Consider the following 22,234-nt stretch of genomic DNA (forward strand, 5'->3'; position numbering starts at 1 on the left):
AGATGATCTTTAAGGTCCCTTCCAACCCAAAACATTCTGTATTTCTATGATTCCACATGCTAAACATCTATTTGATGACATGCATTAGTAAATAATGCTAGATAATATCTTTGCAGCTGTGGATCATTGGGTTTATTTCACAGGAACCTCCAATGTCAGTTTAGCTAAAACAAATTTTTAAAAGAACTGGCAGTGTAACAAACCTTAAAATCGGATGTTTCATTTAAAGTTACTTGTCCATAATTCCATTTGTTTCCATAGTTTCCTTCTTTCTCGAAAATGACCTTTTCCAAACCATGCTCATTACTTATGCTGACTCTCAAACGGTAGACATTAGGACTGTACATGAAATACCTGGAGAGGGAAAAGCAATTTTGTTATTATCATAAAAAAGTGAAATTGAAAAAATGTCAGTCTTTTTATTTTATAGCCAGTTTTATGGAATTAGGAGTCATTTACAGCTAGCGTGAAAATAAATTATATATTTAAATTGCACTAGGAATTTACTTGGTGCTTTGTTATATTTTCTGCAGAAGACTCGTTAAGCTTCATGACAAAAAAAATGTTTCAGGGATTCTTAGGGTCACTTTTGTATAGAAATAAATATTGGATACAGGGTGAAAAAGAAAATACATTAAAGCTGACTGCAAGAATCAGAGTTACAAAAGAGTTAAAGTTTCAGGCCTAGAGTTGAGGCTGATTGTGGAAAATCAAGCAGAAGCAGGTTTGTATTGCTGGCACACCAACTTGGATTAATATTTTATCTGAACAAAAACTCCTTAGTTATATTCTTAAACAAAGTATAGGTTTAGGAACTACATAACAGTACCAAAAGCTTAGGCAATATGTATCTGAAGAGACCAAAGGCAAACTCAGAATCCGGACTTGGTCTTCAAAGAATCCCATTCCGACGGGTGTTGAAATATAAAATCCTGTAAAGCAATGAGCACATTTTAGCCAGTACAGAATTTTCTTTTTTAGCTACTAGAGTTTTTAAATTTAAAATAATATCAGGCACAGATAGTGTTGCATGATTTGGAAGATTCCTGACACAGTAAATGTGAATGATTCTCCCAAGTCATTCATCAGTCAATGACATATTAAAGTGGGATTTTAAGCTTGTTGGATGTTCCCCAGAACCAGATAAGAAATGGGAAACTAGTCCTTTTCAAGTCAGTGGGAACTCTGCCTTATATTTAGTGAAGGCAGCAATTCTACTTGACTTATAAAATGTCTTCCTGTTTGATATTGCTTGTGATTTTGCAGGAGAATTTCCTAACATTTTCTCAAATTTTATCCACATAACAATGAGAAACATGGATTGTATTTTGAGAGGGTGAGAGAATGACTATGTGAATATTTTATAGCAAGGTGAAGCATTATAAAAAAAAAAAACAAGCAAAAGTTATTTGTGGAATTGAGTTTGTAGCTTCGTCTGAGTTAATTCGATGTAGCTGGAAATTTGGACCTCTTTTTGCCATATGAGGCCAGTCCATATAAACAGTGTGATTTGTCATGAGAAAAGCAAACCTTGGCAGTTCTAAAATAAAATTCTTGCTTAAGTTTTTAAAATCTGTCTATTTGTCTATCTAACACACATACATGCAAATATTATGTTCAAAGAATCTACAAATAAATATAATTACAATTATATAATTTAAATTATACACTATTCTGTTATTTATAATTCTAGATTACCTAGGTTTTTTTCATGTGGGAGGTTAAAATGCCTGAAAATGAAGCTGAAATCTGAACCAGACCTTTCATTTCCTGTGTTGACTTAGAAAGCACGCATTACAATATATATGGTGTCTAGCTTTAAGAAAAAGGTCTTCATATAGTCAAAGCGATAGTCCTCTGTCTTTGTTTCATCAATTCTCTTAACATTCACAATCAATTGTTGAGTGTTAAGTTCTTTACTTTTCAAAAGCAGAGACCCAAAAATAGAGTTTCTCTCAGTGTATGGAATAGCTAGATATTAATGATGAAACTCACATTTTTCCTCCAAATACAGGTCATAGAAATTTAAATATGTAATATAATAGCAGCATTACATATGGGAACATTACATGTGTCAGCTTAGATTTAGCACAGAGAAACAGAGAGCACCTAAAAGAAATTATAATTTTCAAGAGAGTTAGAAATCATTGTCAAGGGTTTTATTAAACAAACTTTACATTCTTTCATCTGATTTGTATTCTAGGAGTCAAGTGGGAAGATAAAACAGTGTTCTGAAGATTGTTTAGAAAATGTGCATTTACTCAGAGAGAGGTGAATAATTTCTATCCAATAAAATGGAGAATACTATTTTTCTTTTCCCAGGAGTAACTTCCAGAATAATTTGCTATTTTCCCAGTCATTTGTCAATGAATGAGTTTTATATAAGTCTCACATAGAATATATATAACCATTGCAAAATCAAAAGTCTGTTAGCTTTAGCTGGAGTAACAAATCAACAGAGGAAAGGGTTGGTTTTACTGTTGAAGTAGAAAAAAACCACTTTTGGAGTCTAATTCTAGGATAAGCATCCATGATAGACATTCAAAATCTGATTTCTATCAGTATTGTCTCTTTAATTAAACTCCACTTTTGATATGATCACTCTTTCAATTAAGTTATTTAACTGTAACAGTTCCTGGAGTGTTTGTGTGTTTGGCACAAGTTCTGGCAATTATTGTGATTGGTGTGAGGTAACTCGGGATACAGATGCCCCTTGTACATTGCAGGCTAACTTTATGTGAAATCAAAATTATTCTGTGACAACCATGAGGATATCAGCAGTAGATACAAATGAAATAGAAGTGATTTCCCTAAAATGTAATTATGTTTTTTTTCTGCTAAGGTAAACATGAGGATTTTTGACCTATAACACTGTTGCATAATAGAAATTTCTTTCTCAGATAAGGTTCTTTGCATAATAATAGTGTTGAAACTTTTCAGTACCTCACACTTTATTCACTTTACATATTCCTTTATTTTTTCCTCCAGTTTTGCTCTATTTCCATAAGATCCAATCAGTAACATAAAGTGTTTTGCCTGATAGCCCTGACTTATTTTTATGGCATAATAAAATGACATCCTAGTAACACCACTATGAAGAACCCATTGTACAGTGATAACATAAGCTAAATCAAGCTTTTCCTTTAATCTGCGAGCAAAATTTTTTTTGATCTTACCTGAGATGTTGCCAAATGTATGATCAAACTCAGGACCACTCATCAAGGGAAAGGTAGGACCCTGAAGTCTTTCCCAGACTGAACCATCATCTAAATCTTGTATCCAGTAACAAAAGCCATCTTCAAAAGTGCAATTGATTTTCTCATAATCTGTGAATAAGAACCTCTAGTAAATAAAAATGACAGAGGTGTTGAGTATTTTCTCAGAATTATGTAAGAAAGAGAGACGAAAAATATAAACTTTTAGTTATGATTGTAAACTGGAGCCCATAGCAACTCAATTTCCTCCTCTCTGCAATGCAACATAATTACTCAAATAAATGTGTCATTTGTACTTGTTAACAAGACATTATCACTTAAGGGTGGCCCTAAATACTCTTGCACTCACCAATCTTCATTTCTGATCCTTCACCAGTAACATGGTAGGGGAATAAGAGAGAGCCCCTTGCAAAGGTAACTCTAAAGGCCAACCCTGCTCTTCTTCTCTTTTCTTTGCCAAGTCCTGGATTGCTCCAGCTGAAAGGGTTCACCATCAGAGCTGAATGCTGTGCTCCATGCACCTAGGATGCTCCTTCTCCTCATTTTCTTCTTTGCTCACATGCATTTGCTGCAGCATCCTCATCACTTTTCTTCCCATGATATTTCCATGTCTTTCCCTTTAAGTGCAGGTCAGCAAGGGCTTCCACATGACAGGAGCTTGCTGGTACTCTGGATGCTTCCTGCAGTATATTCCTTCCCTGTCACATCCCCTATTCACATCCTGTTCAAAATTTAGCAGCTGAAAAAGCCACCATTTTTCCAATTACTGAGGAATCCCAAAGCGTGAGTCATATTGCTGCATTTTGTTGTCACTGTAGATTTACTGCACTCTGGACTTTCCCCAGTGCCTATTTGCATGATTGTTGTCAGTGATTCCACAGTGTTCATTAGTGAACAAACTGGTTGAGAGGACTCTGATGAAGGTATGGGCACAGTTTTACTTAAACAGATGAGCTTTGTAAGACATCACCCCACTGCTAGACACAAGCAAACAGGATGGTCTCATTGAAATCAATCATTTGATCTTTAAAGCAGTATGAAATTTTCCAAACAAGGTCTAGTTAGTGGACTGAGGCAAGAAAATAGTGCTTCCCTTTTACATATTGTCAGATTGAAAATATGGATACACCAAACTTCTGGGGCAACAAACACACACACACACACACACACACAGAACACTTACTGTTTAGTTCACTTGCATTAAATGTAGTGTATGTTGCATTAAAGCCACTGTAATTTTCAGCATAATCAGTTGTGAACTGTGCTGTAGCCTCATGAGAAAAAATGTAAATTGTTTCAGTATTTGTCCCTGACAGAGAAGCTGAAAACAAATAAAGAATAATATAGTCAGAGAGAAAATAATCCCATGCACATTAAAATCTCCAGTGCTGTCACAAAAATGGAGTGGATTAGTTTATTGAGTCTTAAGGAATGCTTTCCCTCTTGTACTGTGATCCTGCTGCAATAGCTTCAAACCCCTGGTGCATTTAGCTGTTTGGCTGCCATATGAATATTCTGCATAACCCATCTCTCATATTCACCAATATGGATATCAGCTAGTATTTTACTATTTCACATTCCCATACTTTACTTGCTTCCAAAAATAAGGATAAACAATAATACTTTCTTTATATATTTATATATGTTTTCCACCTCTGATGGAATTCAGCTATATAGACTGAGTCTTGTGAAAAATGGTCAAAATCCCAGTTTTCCAGAGTAGAGTATAGAGACAGAGAAAAGGTATCATCAGTATTTCAAGGTCTGAGGAAACCAATGCCGTGCTTATAATGATTTTCAGGGAGTATCATAGTACTTCTCCCAACAGTCCAGTTTAGATACTTTTATTTTATGTTATTGTGTGTGATGTTACAGGATCTTCTGACAACATATTTCCAATGAAACATGGACCCCACAAAACCATGACTCTGGTCAAGTTATCAAGATTGTTTAAATAAGAGCTTAAAAAACAGGTAGATATTTCTTAGTATATAAGGGAAGCAACTTTTAAGAGCAGATACGTACATTGAGATAATTGTCTAACAGGGTAATTTTACACAATGCCAGTCTTCCTCTCAAAAATATGCATGCAACTCTTTTCACCTCAAAATATATAATTTACCACTTAGATTTTATTAATCGAAAAGTAATATTACCTGAAAAATAAACCCACCTTTTAAAATCTTGTTTTGTCCTATACCTTCAAAAATACTCAATGTGTCTGCATATTGTTGTGTTTCGAAGGAAGTGAAGTTCAGTTTAATGGACAATCCTTGAGGAACTCTAAAGTAGCAAGAGAAAAATAAACCTCAAAACCGAAAATCTCTTTTTGACTGTCGTATATTCATTGAGTGCTTGAATGATTTTAAGTTCAGAAGCAACATGAAATTATATTAATTGATGACCTATTTGCCTAACTTCTACCTTGTAATATTACCAAAAGAATAGGCCATAAACCTTTTGTAACAGTAGAAATTCTCCTTTACTTGCTGGAGTGAAGTATATTCTAGAAACTGAATATTCTGAACTCTAGGATGTGATATTCAGTTCTATAGGGTTTTTGGTTGTTTCTGGTTGTCCTCTGCATCTCACTGAATTACAATTACCTCTTCGTACATGTTGCTATTAGATATCACCTCACTGCTCAGGAAGACTTCCAAAGGCCAGAAGAATAGTATTGTGGTATCCATATGAATAGCAAAATATCAAAATCTCTCTCCTGAAAGTCCAAAACAATGTTTCTTATGACCAAAATAGGATTTTCATGAAGATTTGATGATCTCAAACCCACTGTTTGGGAACTTGTTATACACTCTAACCACCACGCAGTAAGTTTAATAACAAAAGTCACGTAAAATAAAGTGTAAAAAATGCTTTATTTTGCTGCAGTTATGTTCTCTCAGTAATCTATATTTAACTCTCTCACTTCCTTTCTGCAAAACATATGTGGTAGTACAAATTCTAAAACACCACTATCAAGATCAGCTTAGCTTCCTTTACCACTATTTGTTGTTTTCTAGAATTGAAAGACCCAGTGAAAACAGCTTTTCAACAGCAATCTGCTGGTGTTTATCAGTAATGATGGGTAGAGAAGTGTGAAGTACACATTTAAATCTTTGCCTTTTTTTAAAAAAAATATTGTTGTATATTTCTCCAGAGGGAAAAAATATCCTTGGTCTGAAAAGAATAAAAGATATAGTTGAAAGGTAGTCTTTCAGGAAACTAAAGTTTCAGGGATATGTTGAGCATACTGCTCTTTTAAAAGGAGAGGAAATTGCATCTTCATTTGGAGTTAAATGGGGTGAAAACGTAAAAGCTTTTCCTAAAGGTAATGGGGAAATCTTTCTAAACAAAGGCAGGCAGAAGAGAAATCCAATCTCGGATGTATTAGAGGGTGACTTTTAACACATTTTTATAGGGATAATAAAAACAATAGAGAAATGTCTCTCATTGTTTACTGAAAAACCCAAAAGGTTCCCTCATAGAAACAATTCTGTTCTAAAGGAAGACAAAATTTGAGTGCCACATTGAATTTCCCAGGCCTTTACTGTCAGTGTTGCCAGATTTTTTTAAAGCAGGTAAGTGGAAGATAAATCCAGATGGTTGTTTTACCATTGATCAATCTGTAATTACACAGATCTGCAGAACCTCTACTATATTATTTGCAATTACTAATGCTTCTTTCCAAAACAAAGCTTTTATTAACCTCATACCTGGTATAGACATCTACCTAATACAATGCTTCTTGCAGCTATAGCAGCACTTGAAGCAAAATTACCAGCTTAGAAGGAAATTGTGCGCTTGAGTCACATTTATTTACTGTGCTCAAATTCTGCAACAGCACGAAATGAGTAACAAGTCAGACTTATATTTGGAAGGACAAAATCTTAAGCTTTTCCTGGGACACATCTAGATCCTGAACTCCTGTGTAGCCAGTAGTTATTGATGAATGGTACTGCTGAAGATGAGAAGGAACGAATGTCCTTAACGAAATCAAAGTCTAGGACTTTCAAAGGAGCCTTTGCAATGTGAAGACCAAAACTTTTCCAATTTTAAAGGCAATTCCTTAATCTCCTTTGAAACTCTTCTACCATATTAATATTTCTCAGAATCAAAGAACAGCCATTATTACAAAGCCATAATAAGAATTACTGCCTTTCAATTTTTTTCTCCCTGGCCTGTGAAGTGGATCTAGAGAGTCAAAGTCAAATAGATCTCTCCAAACTGTGGGTACATATCCTTGATTAAAAAATTCACTTCTTGTGCCTAGGGATGAAAAGGCATTTGGTGCTATTATATCATGCAATTTCAAAACATTACTCAATTACTTAGGAGCACGGGTACTCTCAACTCCCAGAAGAAATCTGTACCCCTAAATGACAAGGGAATTCTTGAAAATTCCATCTGTTAGTAACAGTTATATCACATAAAACCATTACCTGAAGACTAGTATTTAATGCAATACTTTGAAAAAAAAAAAACCCCTCGCAATTATTTTAAGTTATGTGATTTATTTTGAGCTTACACTTATGTTACTGTGTATGCATATAACCCACAAAATTTCTCAAAGTCATACCTGAGAATTTTTGTAAGTGGGAAAATTATTGATATAGTTATAGGATTTAGGCATGCAAGTTTTAAAAGAAAAGTTACATAAATATGAAGGAAAAAAGTAATATTACATATTTTCCATACTAGAGTATTTGGACTATAATCCAAACAAATGGCATAAGGCTGTTGTGCAGGAAACAGTATCACCTCATAATCAAAAAAATGTTAGGTACAAAATTATTGGAAAATGACTTACAGTATTATCCATTGGCAAATAATGTTTGCATTATATGGCTTTGGGTAATTCATAGAGTGAAAAAACCCAGAGGAATCAGTCAACATGAATTTTCCATCACAAACTGCAGCTGTAAAGACATAATGAAGATCATTTGTCAAAATGCCACTTGAAAAACAGAATTGGAGCCAAAATGAGGACGACCTTGGATATTGGTTTACATGGATTACCTTGGAAATGCTTTGTAAACAACAATGGGAAGACGAAGTAAAACACACTATTAACTTATTCCTATTTCTAATTCCTATGGCTTTTTGATCTCAAAGTGCTGTATAAGCAGAAAAGCAGTACAGAAGATTTATTTTTAAATTAGAGATAACCCAACTAATCCAAACTAGTCTAAACCAATCCGAATAATTAAAATCGAACACATGGATTTAACTAATCCAATTCTTCCTTTCATTTTATTTGTAAAGAAACAGGATCTTCCCTTAACAGTTCTTATCTACAGCTACTTTAAATGAAAAAACTGTGTTTGCACTACCAGAAATGATTCAATGTCATGCGAATAAATGCAAGAATGGATATGGTTGACTGTTGTTATCTCTACTTTTATGAGCTTCCTGGTTCCTTGCCACATGTATTACTGAGTACTCCAAGAGATAAGTGGATCTCCCAAGTTTCCTGTCAGCTATCGAGTTCATTCATCTGAGGTAAATGTCATCCATCATCATCTATTTTTTCAAAAATCTTTTATTAGTTTGGTTCCCTCAGTGCTGCTATTCCATTCTATGAAAGTTCTTGAGTTTAAGAAAACAGATACTAAAAAGAAATAAATGTCTTTTTAAGCCTCAGCAAGATTAGAAATGGTAATTCATGTAGAGTTATTTTATTTCAGCAGACACTGAAGTACTGTTGAAGCTTTGGCTGTATCTCTTGAACATTAATTATCCTAGGAACCTGCCTAATGATGTTTTTTTTTCAGTTGTTCAGAAAGCATCATAGAGTTTTTAAATAAGGATAAAATCAGCACCACACATGATTATCTCAATAAGTAAGGACAAGTTCACCAATTCAAGGCAGATGATCAGAAATTTGATAGAGCTTTTCATTAACATCAGAAATGAAATCATACCTATAACCACTGCCCAAATTATGAATTATCAATCATATTGAAATTTTATTGAGCATATTCTTCCTCTAGGAAATGATATATAAAATGATAAATCCAGGCTCCTAGTCTGTTCATTTTATAAATGTAAAATTATTTCTGACTACCACTGTAGCAAACACAACATGAAAATTAAGCTTTGTTTCAGTCAGGCTCAGGCATACACTTGTTAATAAAGACTGTGCAGAATGAACTTTGCCAACAAATCTAATGCATAAGCTGGAATCTTTTGCAATCTTTGAGAGGAAAACAGAACACAGAAGATTTTAAATACATAGACAGAAAAGGTTCATGATTGAGGGTTGCTGTATAACCTTTTTATCATAATAGGCTACAGCATTAGAGTTGGGAATTGGTATGCAAATACTTTTTCTGTTCACTTTAATACATGTGTTTCCTGTCCTTCCCAAGGCAAAGAATAAAATCAGTGTAAGAAGAAGGAAAGTGGCCAGCTAGTTATTAATGAAGAGGAAAAAAAAAAGGTACTGTTAACAAGCAAGAAATATTCTGATCTAAAAAGAAGTTCATACCACTGGCAGTAATAAAAAGAGATATAGACACTGTTCTAATAAAATCAATGACAAATATTTGGTCATTAATTTCTGTTAGAATCACAGAATGGGTCAGGTTGAAAGGGACCACAGTGGGTCATCTGGTCCAACCTCCCTGCTCCAGTAGGGTCATCCCAGAGCACATGACACAGGATTATTTACAGATGGTTCTGGAATATCTCCAGTGAGAGAGGGGACACTCCACACTCTCTCTGGGTGATCTGTTCCAGTGTGTGGTCACTGCACAGGGAAGAAGTTCTTCCTCATATCCAGGTGGAACTTCCTGGGCATCAGTTTCTGCCTCTTGTCCCATTGCTCAGCACCACCGAGCAGAGCCTGGTCCATGCCCTGACACCTCCCTGCAGACACTGACAGACATTGCTGAGGTCCCCTTTCAGTTGTCTCTTCTTGAGGCTGAACAGGCCCAGCTCCCTCATCCTTTCCTCATAGGAGAGATGACCCAGTCCCCTATTATTCTTATCATCTTATTTTTTCATATTGTTTGCTTTTATTTGTTTCTTCTTACATTTTAGGAGACAGTGAGAAAATTGAAATAAGACAGAACAATTCAGGAAAAGGTCCTTAGGCTGCATATCCACAGCCCAGCAAAAGTGCTTAGTGTCTCAGGAATGAGCAGGAAGAGAACAGGGACTAGTCCTGTCTCCCTGAAAAACCTCCCAGTGCTTCCTCCTTACAGGGAGGAGGCAGCTGTGGTCAAAGGTGGGCAGGGACGCAGGAGTCATTACATTTCTGCCTCCTCCTGGAGCCCTCAGAAAAGCCTCATTTGTTCCCCCCGTGAGACAGGAGTCATCTTTTGTAGGAATCACTTCCATTACTTACCCAAATGCATCTTGCTGTCCATTTCTATTTACTTAGAGCACTGAATGTACAGGGCACATTAAGAGGGCTTAGTCCTGTTACCCTAGAACTTCAGGGAGAAGCTCCCCAAACTGGTCAGATCAAGCTCACATATTTCACTTTGACAGGACCTTTCTCTGCCAAGGGCAGTTCATTACTTTCTGTCTTACATATGATTGATCTCTCTCAGCCCTGTAGTGATGCTCTGAGGTGCGTAATCACAAAATGTTAGCCCAGACATGTAACAACTGCAAAGAGAGGCCGCAGAAACACCTCCTGGGATGAGCTTCCAGTCTCCCTTTCCTTACACCTACATTCTCCACAGCTGCTTTACAGCAGTGCCAGTCATTATTAGTAGATGCTGTTCAGACTTCACATTTCCCTCGAGACCCTTTCACTGAAATTGCTAGCTGCACTTTCATGATGCCTTTTGTTACTGCACTGCATTGCAGAGCCAGAAAGAAACCTTTCAAGATAATTTTAATCAATAAAACAAACAAGAAAAAGTTGTTCAGTTGCCTGAATCTCTGCTGAGATTTTACTGAATTCTGTCTAATGCAGGAAGAGACTACTAAAATTCACTTTTTATCCTATATTTTTAAACTATTAATGTGTTCTAAAATCTGAAATACTATGGGGAATAGCAATCAAGATGAAAAAAACAAGTTATTTAAAGGACAGCAGCTCTTCTGTGTGCAAGAGCACTTGTAACACGAATTATGAATTGGCTGTAAATCTCATTGTGAAACTCAGAGGCACTTCTGAAAATCTAGACAATTTTAGCTTTTATATGACCATATTAAGTTTCTCTAGAGGTGGTGGGAAAATAAAAAATCAAAGAGGCGATTACATCAAATGTGCATCCAGCTTCTCGACACTCATTCCACTGTTTTTGCAAAGTCTGCTAAGAAACCTAAGTATACAAATTTAGAAAAGCTACGACATTTTGGGTGGAAAAGGCTGAAAATGTAACATGAGAGACATGGAGGAATATTTTGTCCTCCAGTCAGAATTGTATTTCTTTAAGGTTATGAGCTGAAACTGCTACAATAATGGTAACCGAACCAATTGCTTGGAAATACCAGGCATCAGTGAAGATGAATGAGGGAAAACCATCCAGCTCCCTGAAGTGGACTGTAACTGTAGCCAGTTTCCTTATGACATTCTGTCTATTTTTTCAGATTCCTGAAATTTTCAGCTCAGTTTTGTGCATTCATTATTGACTGTTAACATGATGAATAAAGAATAATATCCTCAGTTACAAAAGAGCAGGGAATTCACAGCTTATATTTGGAAGATATTCAGGGAGATATGTAAATAAGATCCAAAAGACATGTGCATAAGAGTCTACACATCAGCTGCAAAACTCTACTCAAGCACAATTCATAACTTAAACCACTGTTTAGCCTCCAGGGCATAGCTGACTCATTACTACACAGCTTTGATTGCAAGTATTTGAGCTTATTTTTGTCTGTATCTACCAGTGTACTAATATCAATTAAATTCTGTCCTATATAACAGGTCTGACTGTAATATCTTTAATAAAATGTGAATGAAGCTTGTACACTCAGACCTAGTAAGGACATTGACCTCTTGGAGCAAGTTTAGAGGAGGCCACCAAGTTGATTAGAGGGATGGAGCATGTCTCCTATGAGGAAAGACTGAGAGAATTGGGATTGTTCAGCCTGGAGAGGAGAAGCCTTCAGGGGAACCTGATTGTGTCCCTTCCCTAAAGGGACTCTGCAAGAAAGATGAAGAGAGACTTTTTACAAGGGCCTGGAGTGACTGGACAAGGGGGAATGGCTTCAAACTGAGAGTAGCTTTAGATTAGATATTAGGAAGAAATTCTTTACTGTGAGGGTGGTGAGGCTCTGGGACAGGTTTCTCAGAGAAGTTGCAGAGGTCACATACCAGGAAGTGTTCAAGGCCAGGCTGGATGGAGCTCTGAGTAACCTGGTAACACCTACCACCTGGTGGAAGGTATCCCTACCCATGGCACAGGGGTTGGAACTAGAGGATCTTTAAGGCCCCTTCCAAGTCAGGCCATTCTATAACAGTAAGTGAAAAGCATTCATTTTATGAGATAATACTACTTCATAACTATAAGGATGTGAACGATTCTTGTTCAGCTATACCTGAAATAAAAATAATAAAATAAAATGAACCCCCCTAAAAAATACATGTCTCAAAACAAAAATATGATGGTAGAAATGAATGACTGACTAACTCTTCGGGGTTGTGCTACCTCAATGCTTGCAGTGGAACAAAGGTCTAGCTGAAGCTCCTTTAGGATCTTCTGATTTCCTCGCCTGTAGAGGGACCTGTTCAGAGCTCACCATTGTTATGATCCAACTAGATGGATCTGTTAATTTTGCTAGATTGTAGTGGATATCCTACTGGACTATTTTGATGCATATTTCCTCCAAAATGTTCAGCTAAGTCTCCCTTCTGAGCTGACTGCACTAAGGAAAAACGCAGGTGATGGGCAGGGCTGCAATTCACCTTTTTGGTTGGTTTTTTTTGTGTTTGTTTGTTGTGAGGTTTTTGTTTGTTTGTTTGTTTTGTTTTTAAGAAAATCATACTTCTGACAGAAGGGGTCAGCATGTCACCAGCCTTCAGAGGCAAGCTTGCAGATCCTTTAAAAAGTAAATTTGTCTTTTACTTGCTTGTATGTTTCAGAGCCCAGCATTTTACATGTTTCTGAAAGCTCAGAGCAGACTTCCCCCACTGTTTTTCTCAGGAAACCTCAGAGGGCTCTTCTCACAGCAGAATGGAAAGAAGCATTCCAGATTTCTAACACCAAAGTCTACATTCAAACAACAAACAAGCAAACAAAACTCTCAGGGAGTTAATGGCTCCAGACTCTCCTAGAACATTTGCAACATTCTCCCTGCAAGAAAACTTGACAGACTTTTAACTGAGAGCTGGGGCTGTGAAGAGCAGTGCAGACAGCATTAACACACACACGTTCCCACCAAAACACTGTACAGCCCTTTGACAAACAGAAACACAGCCAAGACTCTTTCCTACAATCTACACAGATCAGCACCTGCTCTGCACAAAAAGGTGCTCGGGGAAAGTAGGCAGTCAGATGGACTTGTAGAATAGAAATATAGAATCATTTAGGTTAGAAAAGACTTCCAAGGTCATCAAGTCCGATCTTTGACTGATCCCCACCTTGTCAACTAGACCAGAGCACTGAGTGCCACTTCCAATCGTTCCCTAAACACCTCCAGAGACAGTGACTCCGCCATCTCCCTGGGTAGTCCATTCCAATGTTTAATCCTTTCTGTGAAGAAATTCCTCCTAATGTTCAACCTAAACCTCCCCTAGTGCAACTTGAGGCCATTTCCTCACATCCTGTCACTGGTTGCCTGGGAAAAAAGACTGACTCCCATCTGACTACAACCTCCTTTCAAGCAGCTGTAGGGAGCAATAAGGTCCCCACTGAGCCTCCTTTTCTCCAGGCTAAACACCCCCAGCTCTCTCAGCCTCTCTTCACAGGACTTGTGCTCCAGACCCTTTCCCAGCTCATTTGCTCTTCTCTGGAAACACTCCAGCACTTTAAGTTCTCTCTTGTAGTGAGGGGCCCGGAACTGGACACAGCACTCAAAGATAAGATAAAGGCAAACAAAATGACTGATGCTGAAGGATATAGTCTCTTGACATTAAAAACCATGGGGTTTCAGGTTTGTACGAGTTTCATAGAATCACAGAAGATTGGAGGTTTAATGGTATCATCCAGTCCAACCCCTTGCTCAACTAGGGACACCTAGAACCAGTCACCCAGATTTTCACATTTTTCACTATCGTGCCATCAACTCAAACATTTGCATCAGAGTCATACAGACACTCCCATGAAGACACTCCTGTTCCCTAGCACTCAGGGTAGTGAGATGCAGGTGGGAGGCCAACAAACAAGAGTTTGGGCTCCTGCTGGGGCTCCATCCACACTCACCTGGACTGGCTGCAAAACCCTGCCACTGCCCACCTCACACCCCCTGCCCCATCTGGAGTCTGCATGCACAGATCAATATATCTCAGGGTACACAGTAACCTGGGAAAAGCTGTTCATAGCATTTTCTATAATGGTGTTCTCAATTCTGGAATCAAAGGATAAACTTTTCTTCTGACTCCTAGAAGCCATCAAGTGGATTCTGACACGAGGTAATGTGAATTTATATCTGTGCAGGGTCATAACTTTAATTTATTTGGAAAGAACATTATTTGATTTTGCTGGTACACAACTTCATATAAAATTTCTATATTGTTTTATAATTTACATAGTGTTTACTTATACTACTAATATTTATGTAGTAAACAGCAAAGTCTATAGTTTTATGTTTATATAACTAGATTGTAATATTTCATTATTTATTACACATATTCTTTATTAATGAGGGTTTTAAAGAAAATTGTCTCCATTCACGAGATAAAGATTGTAACAATCACTCTTGTTACTATTTTTAGTAGAATTGATTTGGACTTCACTGTACAGTTTATTGCCTATAAACTATTTGCAAACTAATGACAGTTTTAAGTATGCTTAAAGAGACTGATTTGCAGGGGTTTACATTCTTACCACATCTTTTTTCAGATTCGTCTGAGCCATCCGGGCAGTTCAAGACTCCATCACAAAAGAAATCTTGGTTAATGCAGGTTATACCATCATCACAGAGTTCAGCAGGTGGCAAACACTCAGCTGGAATAACAAAAATGAGAGCAATAACAGCACAGCAGTAGTGCAGTTTTGCTACAAAGGAAAATTGACTTACCTCTGGTTGCTTTACCACAAATCTAATCAACCACTCTATTGTGTTTCACAAAACCGCATTTTTAGAAGACTGAAATAAAATATCACATACTAAAAAGATAAATTTGGCACAGAATGGAGGAAGTTCTTGAAAGTGAAATATTTTTTGAAACTAAGCTTGAAGTAAGGCTGGAAGAAAATTTCCATTAATTCCCATCTCCTTCCTCTACACAAATAAACTATTTTATGCAATACAATAAATTACATTTTCTAATTTCTTGTGTTTGAATAATGTGAGAAAACTGTATTTTGATTTAAATAATAGTGAAAAATCTCTGGGTTTAGTTAAATTCCATTTAATTTCTTCAACATATCGCAATGTTTCACTTCATCATGCTAAAGGATCTTGCTTTTTAACCATCATATCTTAAAAACAAGAGCCTTTAAGACTAGATTTTGAAATACCAGCATTATCAGAAATCCTATTCTTTTCAGATTTGCAAATTGAATTTATAAGTTAAGAGCAAATTTCTGAAAAAACCCCCACCCAACAACAAAATATGGGCAGATCCTTAAAATTGTGGATTTCACTAATAGTGTTTTCCTAGAATATAAATGTTCATGTACTTCAAACATGCTTTTTTAGTCTTTAAATAGTTTTGGTCTCAGATATCTGTAGAATTCAAGTAGGTCCTAATGTGAACAGAAATATGCAGCTAAAATAACCTTTGGACAACTACAAATTTCAGAATTATTAAAATTTTAATAAATTATATGTAAACTATTTATCTAGAACTACTCACACTGTCCCTTTCTTTAGTTCAGTAAACGCTTATGGGAAAAAGTCAAAATTTCTTATGCAAGAAGGAAAAATAGTAATTTGTAAAATTGCTTTTACAGCCTCTAACCATTATTGCTGGATTTATTTTTCTCATAAAACTGTTAGTTCTGTAATCAGAACTGTTAGTTCTGTAATCAGATTAAGTAAATGCCTGTATGATAATGTCTCGTGTGTCAGTGTAAATGACAGAGAATGAAATTGGCTTGGATGTATTGTAGCACTTCAAAACACTGGATGTTTTACAAAGACACTCTCAGTGTTAGCAATGCAAATGCTATAAAGCCAAAAATATTGCCATTTTGCATCCATTTGATAATTAAAACAAACCAAACAAGCTTCAGTAAGGTGTTGGAGGTGATACAGTGCCAATGAATGAATTTTCACGGATAAGCAGAGACAAAACTGTGCATTCTAGACCCAGAACAAAAAATTCCAACCAATAACGTAGAAATATGTTTTGCACAAGCCCAACATTCAAGTAAACATTGTTTAAATATGTCATGATCAATTCTGGGTTTATTCAACTCAGAAAACTAAACAGCAGTGCCACCTCCTGGATTGAAAGAAATCAACGTCTCCTACTAAAACATTTTGACTTCTTTTTTAATGGAATTACAATTTATTGCAATGTAATTATCATACTCAACTAAATAAGGGCAGTAAACACATAAGACTGCTTATAGATGTCATATACATTTCACCATATGGTAAGACTAGAGGACCTTTCCAAAGATTCAAATGTCTTTGGCTTTCTGTCCATTGGTGGTCATGTGAGAGTTTGCTAAGGTTTTGGGGTTTTTTTCCCCCCATCTAAAAGGTGAAGAAATAATAAGAAAGAGAAAAAAGTGCAGACAGTATGAGTGTCAATATATGCATCAACATACACAAGATACGTAGTATTTTTTAATAGAATGCAGAGCCTTAGAAGTCCCTTCTCTTTGAAGAGGCCTCCTTAATCAAAGGTAAACCTGTGTATCCTGCATTGGGAGGAACGGGATGTGAGGATTGAACAGTGTGACAAGAGGCTGTACACAGTTACTTACCAACAGTTGTTGAGGACTTGCTTGTGGTGAGTTGTCCTGAACCTGGACAAACACAGCCTGAGGTTAGAACTCTTCTTGCTCTCTGGAAACACCTCTGCAGTTTCTTGGGCAGAACTAAGCAGCAGTTAATCTGCATTTATATCTGCATTACTTGCTATATCCCAAAACCCCATCTGAGGTGATGATATAGTAATGCCTGATTGAGTGGCTTGGTCCTGAAGGTCAAGTGTCACAATAAACACAAGAAAAAATTATGTGGAACCTAAGTGTATTTTAAATCTCATTCTTTTATCTCTAGTCACGTGTTTTTCAATAACTTCAAAAGACTTTTTTTTCTCCCCCATTAAAATAAGAGCAATGCTTTCTTGCCTTCCCTGGTATGTAAAAGTTCTTACCTGAAGTTGGTGTCAAGGAACTTGTAATTGGACTTGTGGGATCTGTTGAAACAAGACAAAATATGACAACTTTAACATTATTTAAAACGTATGTGTGCATTTTCTTACAAATAACATTGATCAACAAATCAATTACGAGCCTGAAATCTACCTGTCTGCTTACATATAGGCATACATACATAATTCTGTGTGCACTTATTTACACACAAACAAAAGCCTAGGTACTAAGTAGATTTGTATTAGTGATAGTAAACTGCAAAACAGTCTGGAAAAATGGAATGCATGTTTATGATTGCTCCAACAGAACTTCAAACAGTGCTGTAAACAACAATCATTAGGATACACCTGCTATGTCCATCTCCCAAATAGTCTTATTTTCTTCTCCTCTTTGAATTGTCATGAGCTACCCTGTTTACTATTTTTACTTTCTAAATTAAGACTCAAATATGTGAGTAGGATGTCAATGCCTTCAGCTGAAAATCCCCATGTCACCACATGGACCCTGTACCTCAGTTTATAGAATGAAAGGCCAGAAGGAATAAAGTGAGAGATGTAGTAAGGCCTCCTCTGTAGATCATCATCCATCATTTTTGTGGGGAGAAGTTGTTGAGTGTTGGCCATCACAGACTTAATTTTGTTAGATATTCCTACTCTCCCAGACCTATTAGTATACAAACTTGTGTAAGGATTCCCTACCAATTTTCTATCAAAACATGCTTATTTAGCAAACTCTATTGAGCTAAGCTGGTCCATTCTGTGTTAGGTGGATTACGGAGTATTCTGTGTCAGCAAATTTGAGGACACAAATGGCAGAGAGAGAGGAGAGCAGGGAGGGTGCAGCTGGATGGACTGTTCTCACACAGGTATGTTCAGAGAAGGAAGCTTAATTCATACCTACACGGTAGTTTCCAAAGTGTTATGCACATACATATCTGCCTACACATTTACTATAGGATAATTATTTTGAAAGGAATTAAATGTTCAAAGACCTAAAACATGGATGCATGCATGAGCAAGAAGTTCTAATAAAACAATTATCAGGAATCTATGTCTTGAAGAGTGTTGAAAAAAAATTGGGGTTTGTTATTAACATTCCCAAAAATGCATTCACAAGTTGACAGCAGACACCATAAAAGAAAACACTGGACAGTGACAGAGGCTTCAGTGGTATAAGCACAAATCATAAATGATCTGTTGCTACAAAATGTCACTAAAGTAGCATGTGAGATGGATAAGAATAGTTTTAGGGTCAGCAGAGACATAATCCAAGCATCCAGCAGATGTAAATGTACCACATATGATAAAACCTGGGTATATTATGGTGTTTGGACTAAAACAGAAAGAACAAGGAAGCAGACAATAATAACAAATGGACAAAACCAAGACAAAACCAAAAGCAGACACAAGAAAAAGAGTGAAGAAATTCACACCAGGAATACTACTGCCATTCCAGCCTGGTGTGCTGACAACTCCCAACTCCCTTCCCCCTTCCACTGGCACCTTCCCCCATCTCCCAATTTCTTCTTGAGGATGATTAGCAACGTTGAACTTAGGACAGAGGGAAGCATTGAGATAGTGTACCAGAGGAAGGGACAGATAGGAAAAAATCGTCTGTTAGCAGTTTTAACTGTATCTTTGGGAATAAGCTGCAGTAATTGTACACTTTGGACTATACACGTTAGTAGTCCTCTAACTAGACTAATAATTGTTTCATTGCTATGGCTGTAATTAGACTATCAATAAATACTTGTCTCCTACATTCATAGGTGCATTTCTTCAGCTCATATACACTGCATGAAGCTCCTGGTCTGGTACCCTGCCGTGGAGAATTCCTATGTGATAATTTGTATGCAGTTTGTATGCGACACCTCTACCTGCCCCCAGTGCTACAAAGCACTTCCTGTATTATTCAGCTGTTTGGCTGACTTTGGGCAGGTTTGTGCTCACTGAATTTGTGAGACCAAGGAGTTTTGTCTACTTCATGCCTTATCATCATAAGATGTCCAGTGGTAGGGAAAGGAAAGTCTGTCAATCAACATTGCTCAGTAAATCAGTAACCACAGCATGACAGTGCCGCATACCTGCCTAAATCTGAGGAAACTTCAGCTTGTAACTCAGCTGGTTGAGGGAGACTCAGCTTTTGATTTGATCCACTAATTAAGCTCTTAGAGCTTCTGTACAGACTTCAGAGCAGTCACTGCTTTCTCAAATTGTCAGAAACAGTGAAGGCAGCTAATTAGCACCGGATGGACCCTGGCAGTCAAGCTCCAACTACATCCAAGGCAACTTTATTAAGTTATACCAACTGAACAGCAAGTCTTATGTTCCTTCATGTTGTATTGGCAACAAAAAACAGTTCCTGTTTTATAAAAGATACTGACCTGATGAAGGTAAAGGCATCACTGTGGTAACATTTTCATCAGCTATTGGAAGAAAACAAGTTCATTTTAAAATTCTTTTATAGCACATTTTCTAGTTTTATGTGACAGAAATAAAGGTAAAAAAAACCCCATCATGACTATTTCTCATTGAATCACTAGCAGTGTCCTACTTTCCTCCTTTTGCCTATCTCAACTTGTTCCCAGTCTTTGCTCAAACTCCATAACCTTCCTAAGGAGGAAATGTCCCAAAAATGAGTTGAGGTTACGAGGTTTCATGGCCACTGCAATTCCTTTGAATCCTCAATCCCTATTCATTGTATTGCATGTAGAATGTCTTCATCTGGGAAATCTTTGTCTTGAGACTTTATATTCTATAGATATTTTCAGAGCACCTGTGTCTTATAGAACAGCATTTAGAATAGATAAATGAGTTAAAATTAACCTGGGATAATTTATAAGAGAGAAAGTTGCTTTTAATCACTGTGAAAACTGTCTTCAAGCAAGCCACACCTGTGCTGTAGTTCTCTCCCTCTCTGAAATAGGAATAATATTTCTCTTGCAGAACATATTGAGATACATGATGTAAAACTGCCATATATGATTATGATTATTAATTAGTTACAATTATTTTATTGAAGCACTCCTGATGGAATGGACAGGTGACATCACATGTGAAAAGAGGCATTTTAATGATCCACAGCAGTAAAAGTTTGACTACTTCAAAGTTCATCAATGGATATAGAATCCTTTAAAAAGCTCTTCATTATTTTCTTTGGTGACATTTTTGAAGTATAATGAGCAATCACTTTCCACAGTTTTGTGCAGTTATTTAGAATAACTTCTTATATGTGGTGTAATAGTAAAGAGAATTAAAGATTCCAAGACTCTGAATTTAGCCTTTGAATAGCTGAAGCACTTAGCAAAAAATACATCTTTTAGAATAGAGACGTGGTACACCAGATTCAAACTCTTAAAACACTCAGTTGCTACTTAATAGTAACTCCAGCAGGTCTTAAAATGTCAGCTAATCAACTTCCACTTCAAAGAATTCAAATTGTTTTTTATCCTCATCCTCAGTGAAAGCCTGTTTTGAAACTTTATTGAGGTAAAAATGAAGGTTCCCATTGATCTTAATGGGCTTCCACTTAGGCTTTGATAAATTTTCTAGTACTTACATAAAATAACTATACTTGTATATGTGCAGAATTTAAAACTACCTAGTCTTTAAAGTCCTATTCTTTTTTTTTTTTTTCTCACCTGCACTTTACCTAAGCTTTACAGGAATATGAAGCAAGTTCCCTGGGTGCACTTCTCCAGAAGCCATGTTCAGTATTAGTTTGTTGTTCTTACTGACATCTTTTCAATAAATTGGTCTTCACCCTCTCTGAGTCTGAGCCCCTTTCTTATTCTTTCACAAAAAAACCTATAACTGCAGTTACTTATGAAACAACATAATCGGGGCTTAATTGCTTTAATTTGAGGGCTAAAAAAATTGCAAATATTATGCTGCATAAAAGAAATGAAATGGAGTGGTTTTCACTGGGAAATCACTGCTTTGCCCTTTACTTAGTAAATGTACACGATGCTGGCACATACATTCTAGTAGACAAGGTTGTAAACAATTCCCTGAGCTGTTCCTGAAAGATCTGTAACAGGGAAGGAGGGAACCCAAGAGCAAAAGTAACAATCCTTTTGCTGTTTGCGAGCCAAAGTATTCATTCGTGTTACTTGTAGTCCTCAAGGATTTATGGAGTTAAAAAAAAAAAAGCTTACTGGCATTACCTGTGACTTGAATGCTGTTCACATCAATTTTCAAAGTTTGGGTAGGATTAGGGTTATTTTTGTTGACACCCAAAACCAGCTCATTTTTTACTTTCTCAGCTGTTACCATCTGGGTAAAATAAAGTGTGAAGATCACAACAACACTAGCAATACAAAATAAAGAGGTTCATTAGTTATTCTAGCTAATGAAATAAATCTGCTGCATGACATCATCTAGACAATATTTAATTCTAACATTGGTTCCATTTGTAAAGTCAGATTGTCTTTAAGTATTGACTTGCACAGATGACACACAAAGAAACACCTCTTAATTATCTGGTAGGTTTGAATCTTGGAGAAACTTTGCTCTTTCTTTATCTGCACTTATTTTCAATGGGGAAAAAGACTAAAGCAATATTTATATCAATTGCTGTACCAGAGCTGAATTTGAAGAAAACTAAAGAAGTCGGTTTATTGTC

General features: G+C 36.5%; 1 protein-coding gene across 1 annotated transcript in view; it reads right to left on the reverse strand.

The window, feature by feature from the left end:
- Positions 1 to 22,234, reverse strand: part of TMPRSS15 (transmembrane serine protease 15) — a 53,561-nt gene that overhangs the window by 25,823 nt on the left and 5,504 nt on the right. The window contains exons 5-16 of the mRNA XM_027681485.1: positions 21,777 to 21,919; positions 21,418 to 21,423; positions 19,995 to 20,036; positions 17,614 to 17,655; positions 17,219 to 17,254; positions 15,164 to 15,283; positions 8,023 to 8,131; positions 5,389 to 5,498; positions 4,399 to 4,536; positions 3,177 to 3,326; positions 830 to 932; positions 204 to 354 (exon numbers count right to left, since the gene is read on the reverse strand). Of these exons, the coding sequence (XP_027537286.1) occupies positions 204 to 354; positions 830 to 932; positions 3,177 to 3,326; positions 4,399 to 4,536; positions 5,389 to 5,498; positions 8,023 to 8,131; positions 15,164 to 15,283; positions 17,219 to 17,254; positions 17,614 to 17,655; positions 19,995 to 20,036; positions 21,418 to 21,423; positions 21,777 to 21,919 (1,150 nt within the window). The remainder of the gene's footprint in view (positions 1 to 203; positions 355 to 829; positions 933 to 3,176; positions 3,327 to 4,398; positions 4,537 to 5,388; positions 5,499 to 8,022; positions 8,132 to 15,163; positions 15,284 to 17,218; positions 17,255 to 17,613; positions 17,656 to 19,994; positions 20,037 to 21,417; positions 21,424 to 21,776; positions 21,920 to 22,234) is intronic.

Source organism: Neopelma chrysocephalum, unplaced genomic scaffold (genome assembly GCF_003984885.1).
Source record: "Neopelma chrysocephalum unplaced genomic scaffold, ASM398488v2 Primary Assembly neopelma1_60, whole genome shotgun sequence".
Lineage (NCBI taxonomy): Eukaryota > Metazoa > Chordata > Aves > Passeriformes > Pipridae > Neopelma > Neopelma chrysocephalum.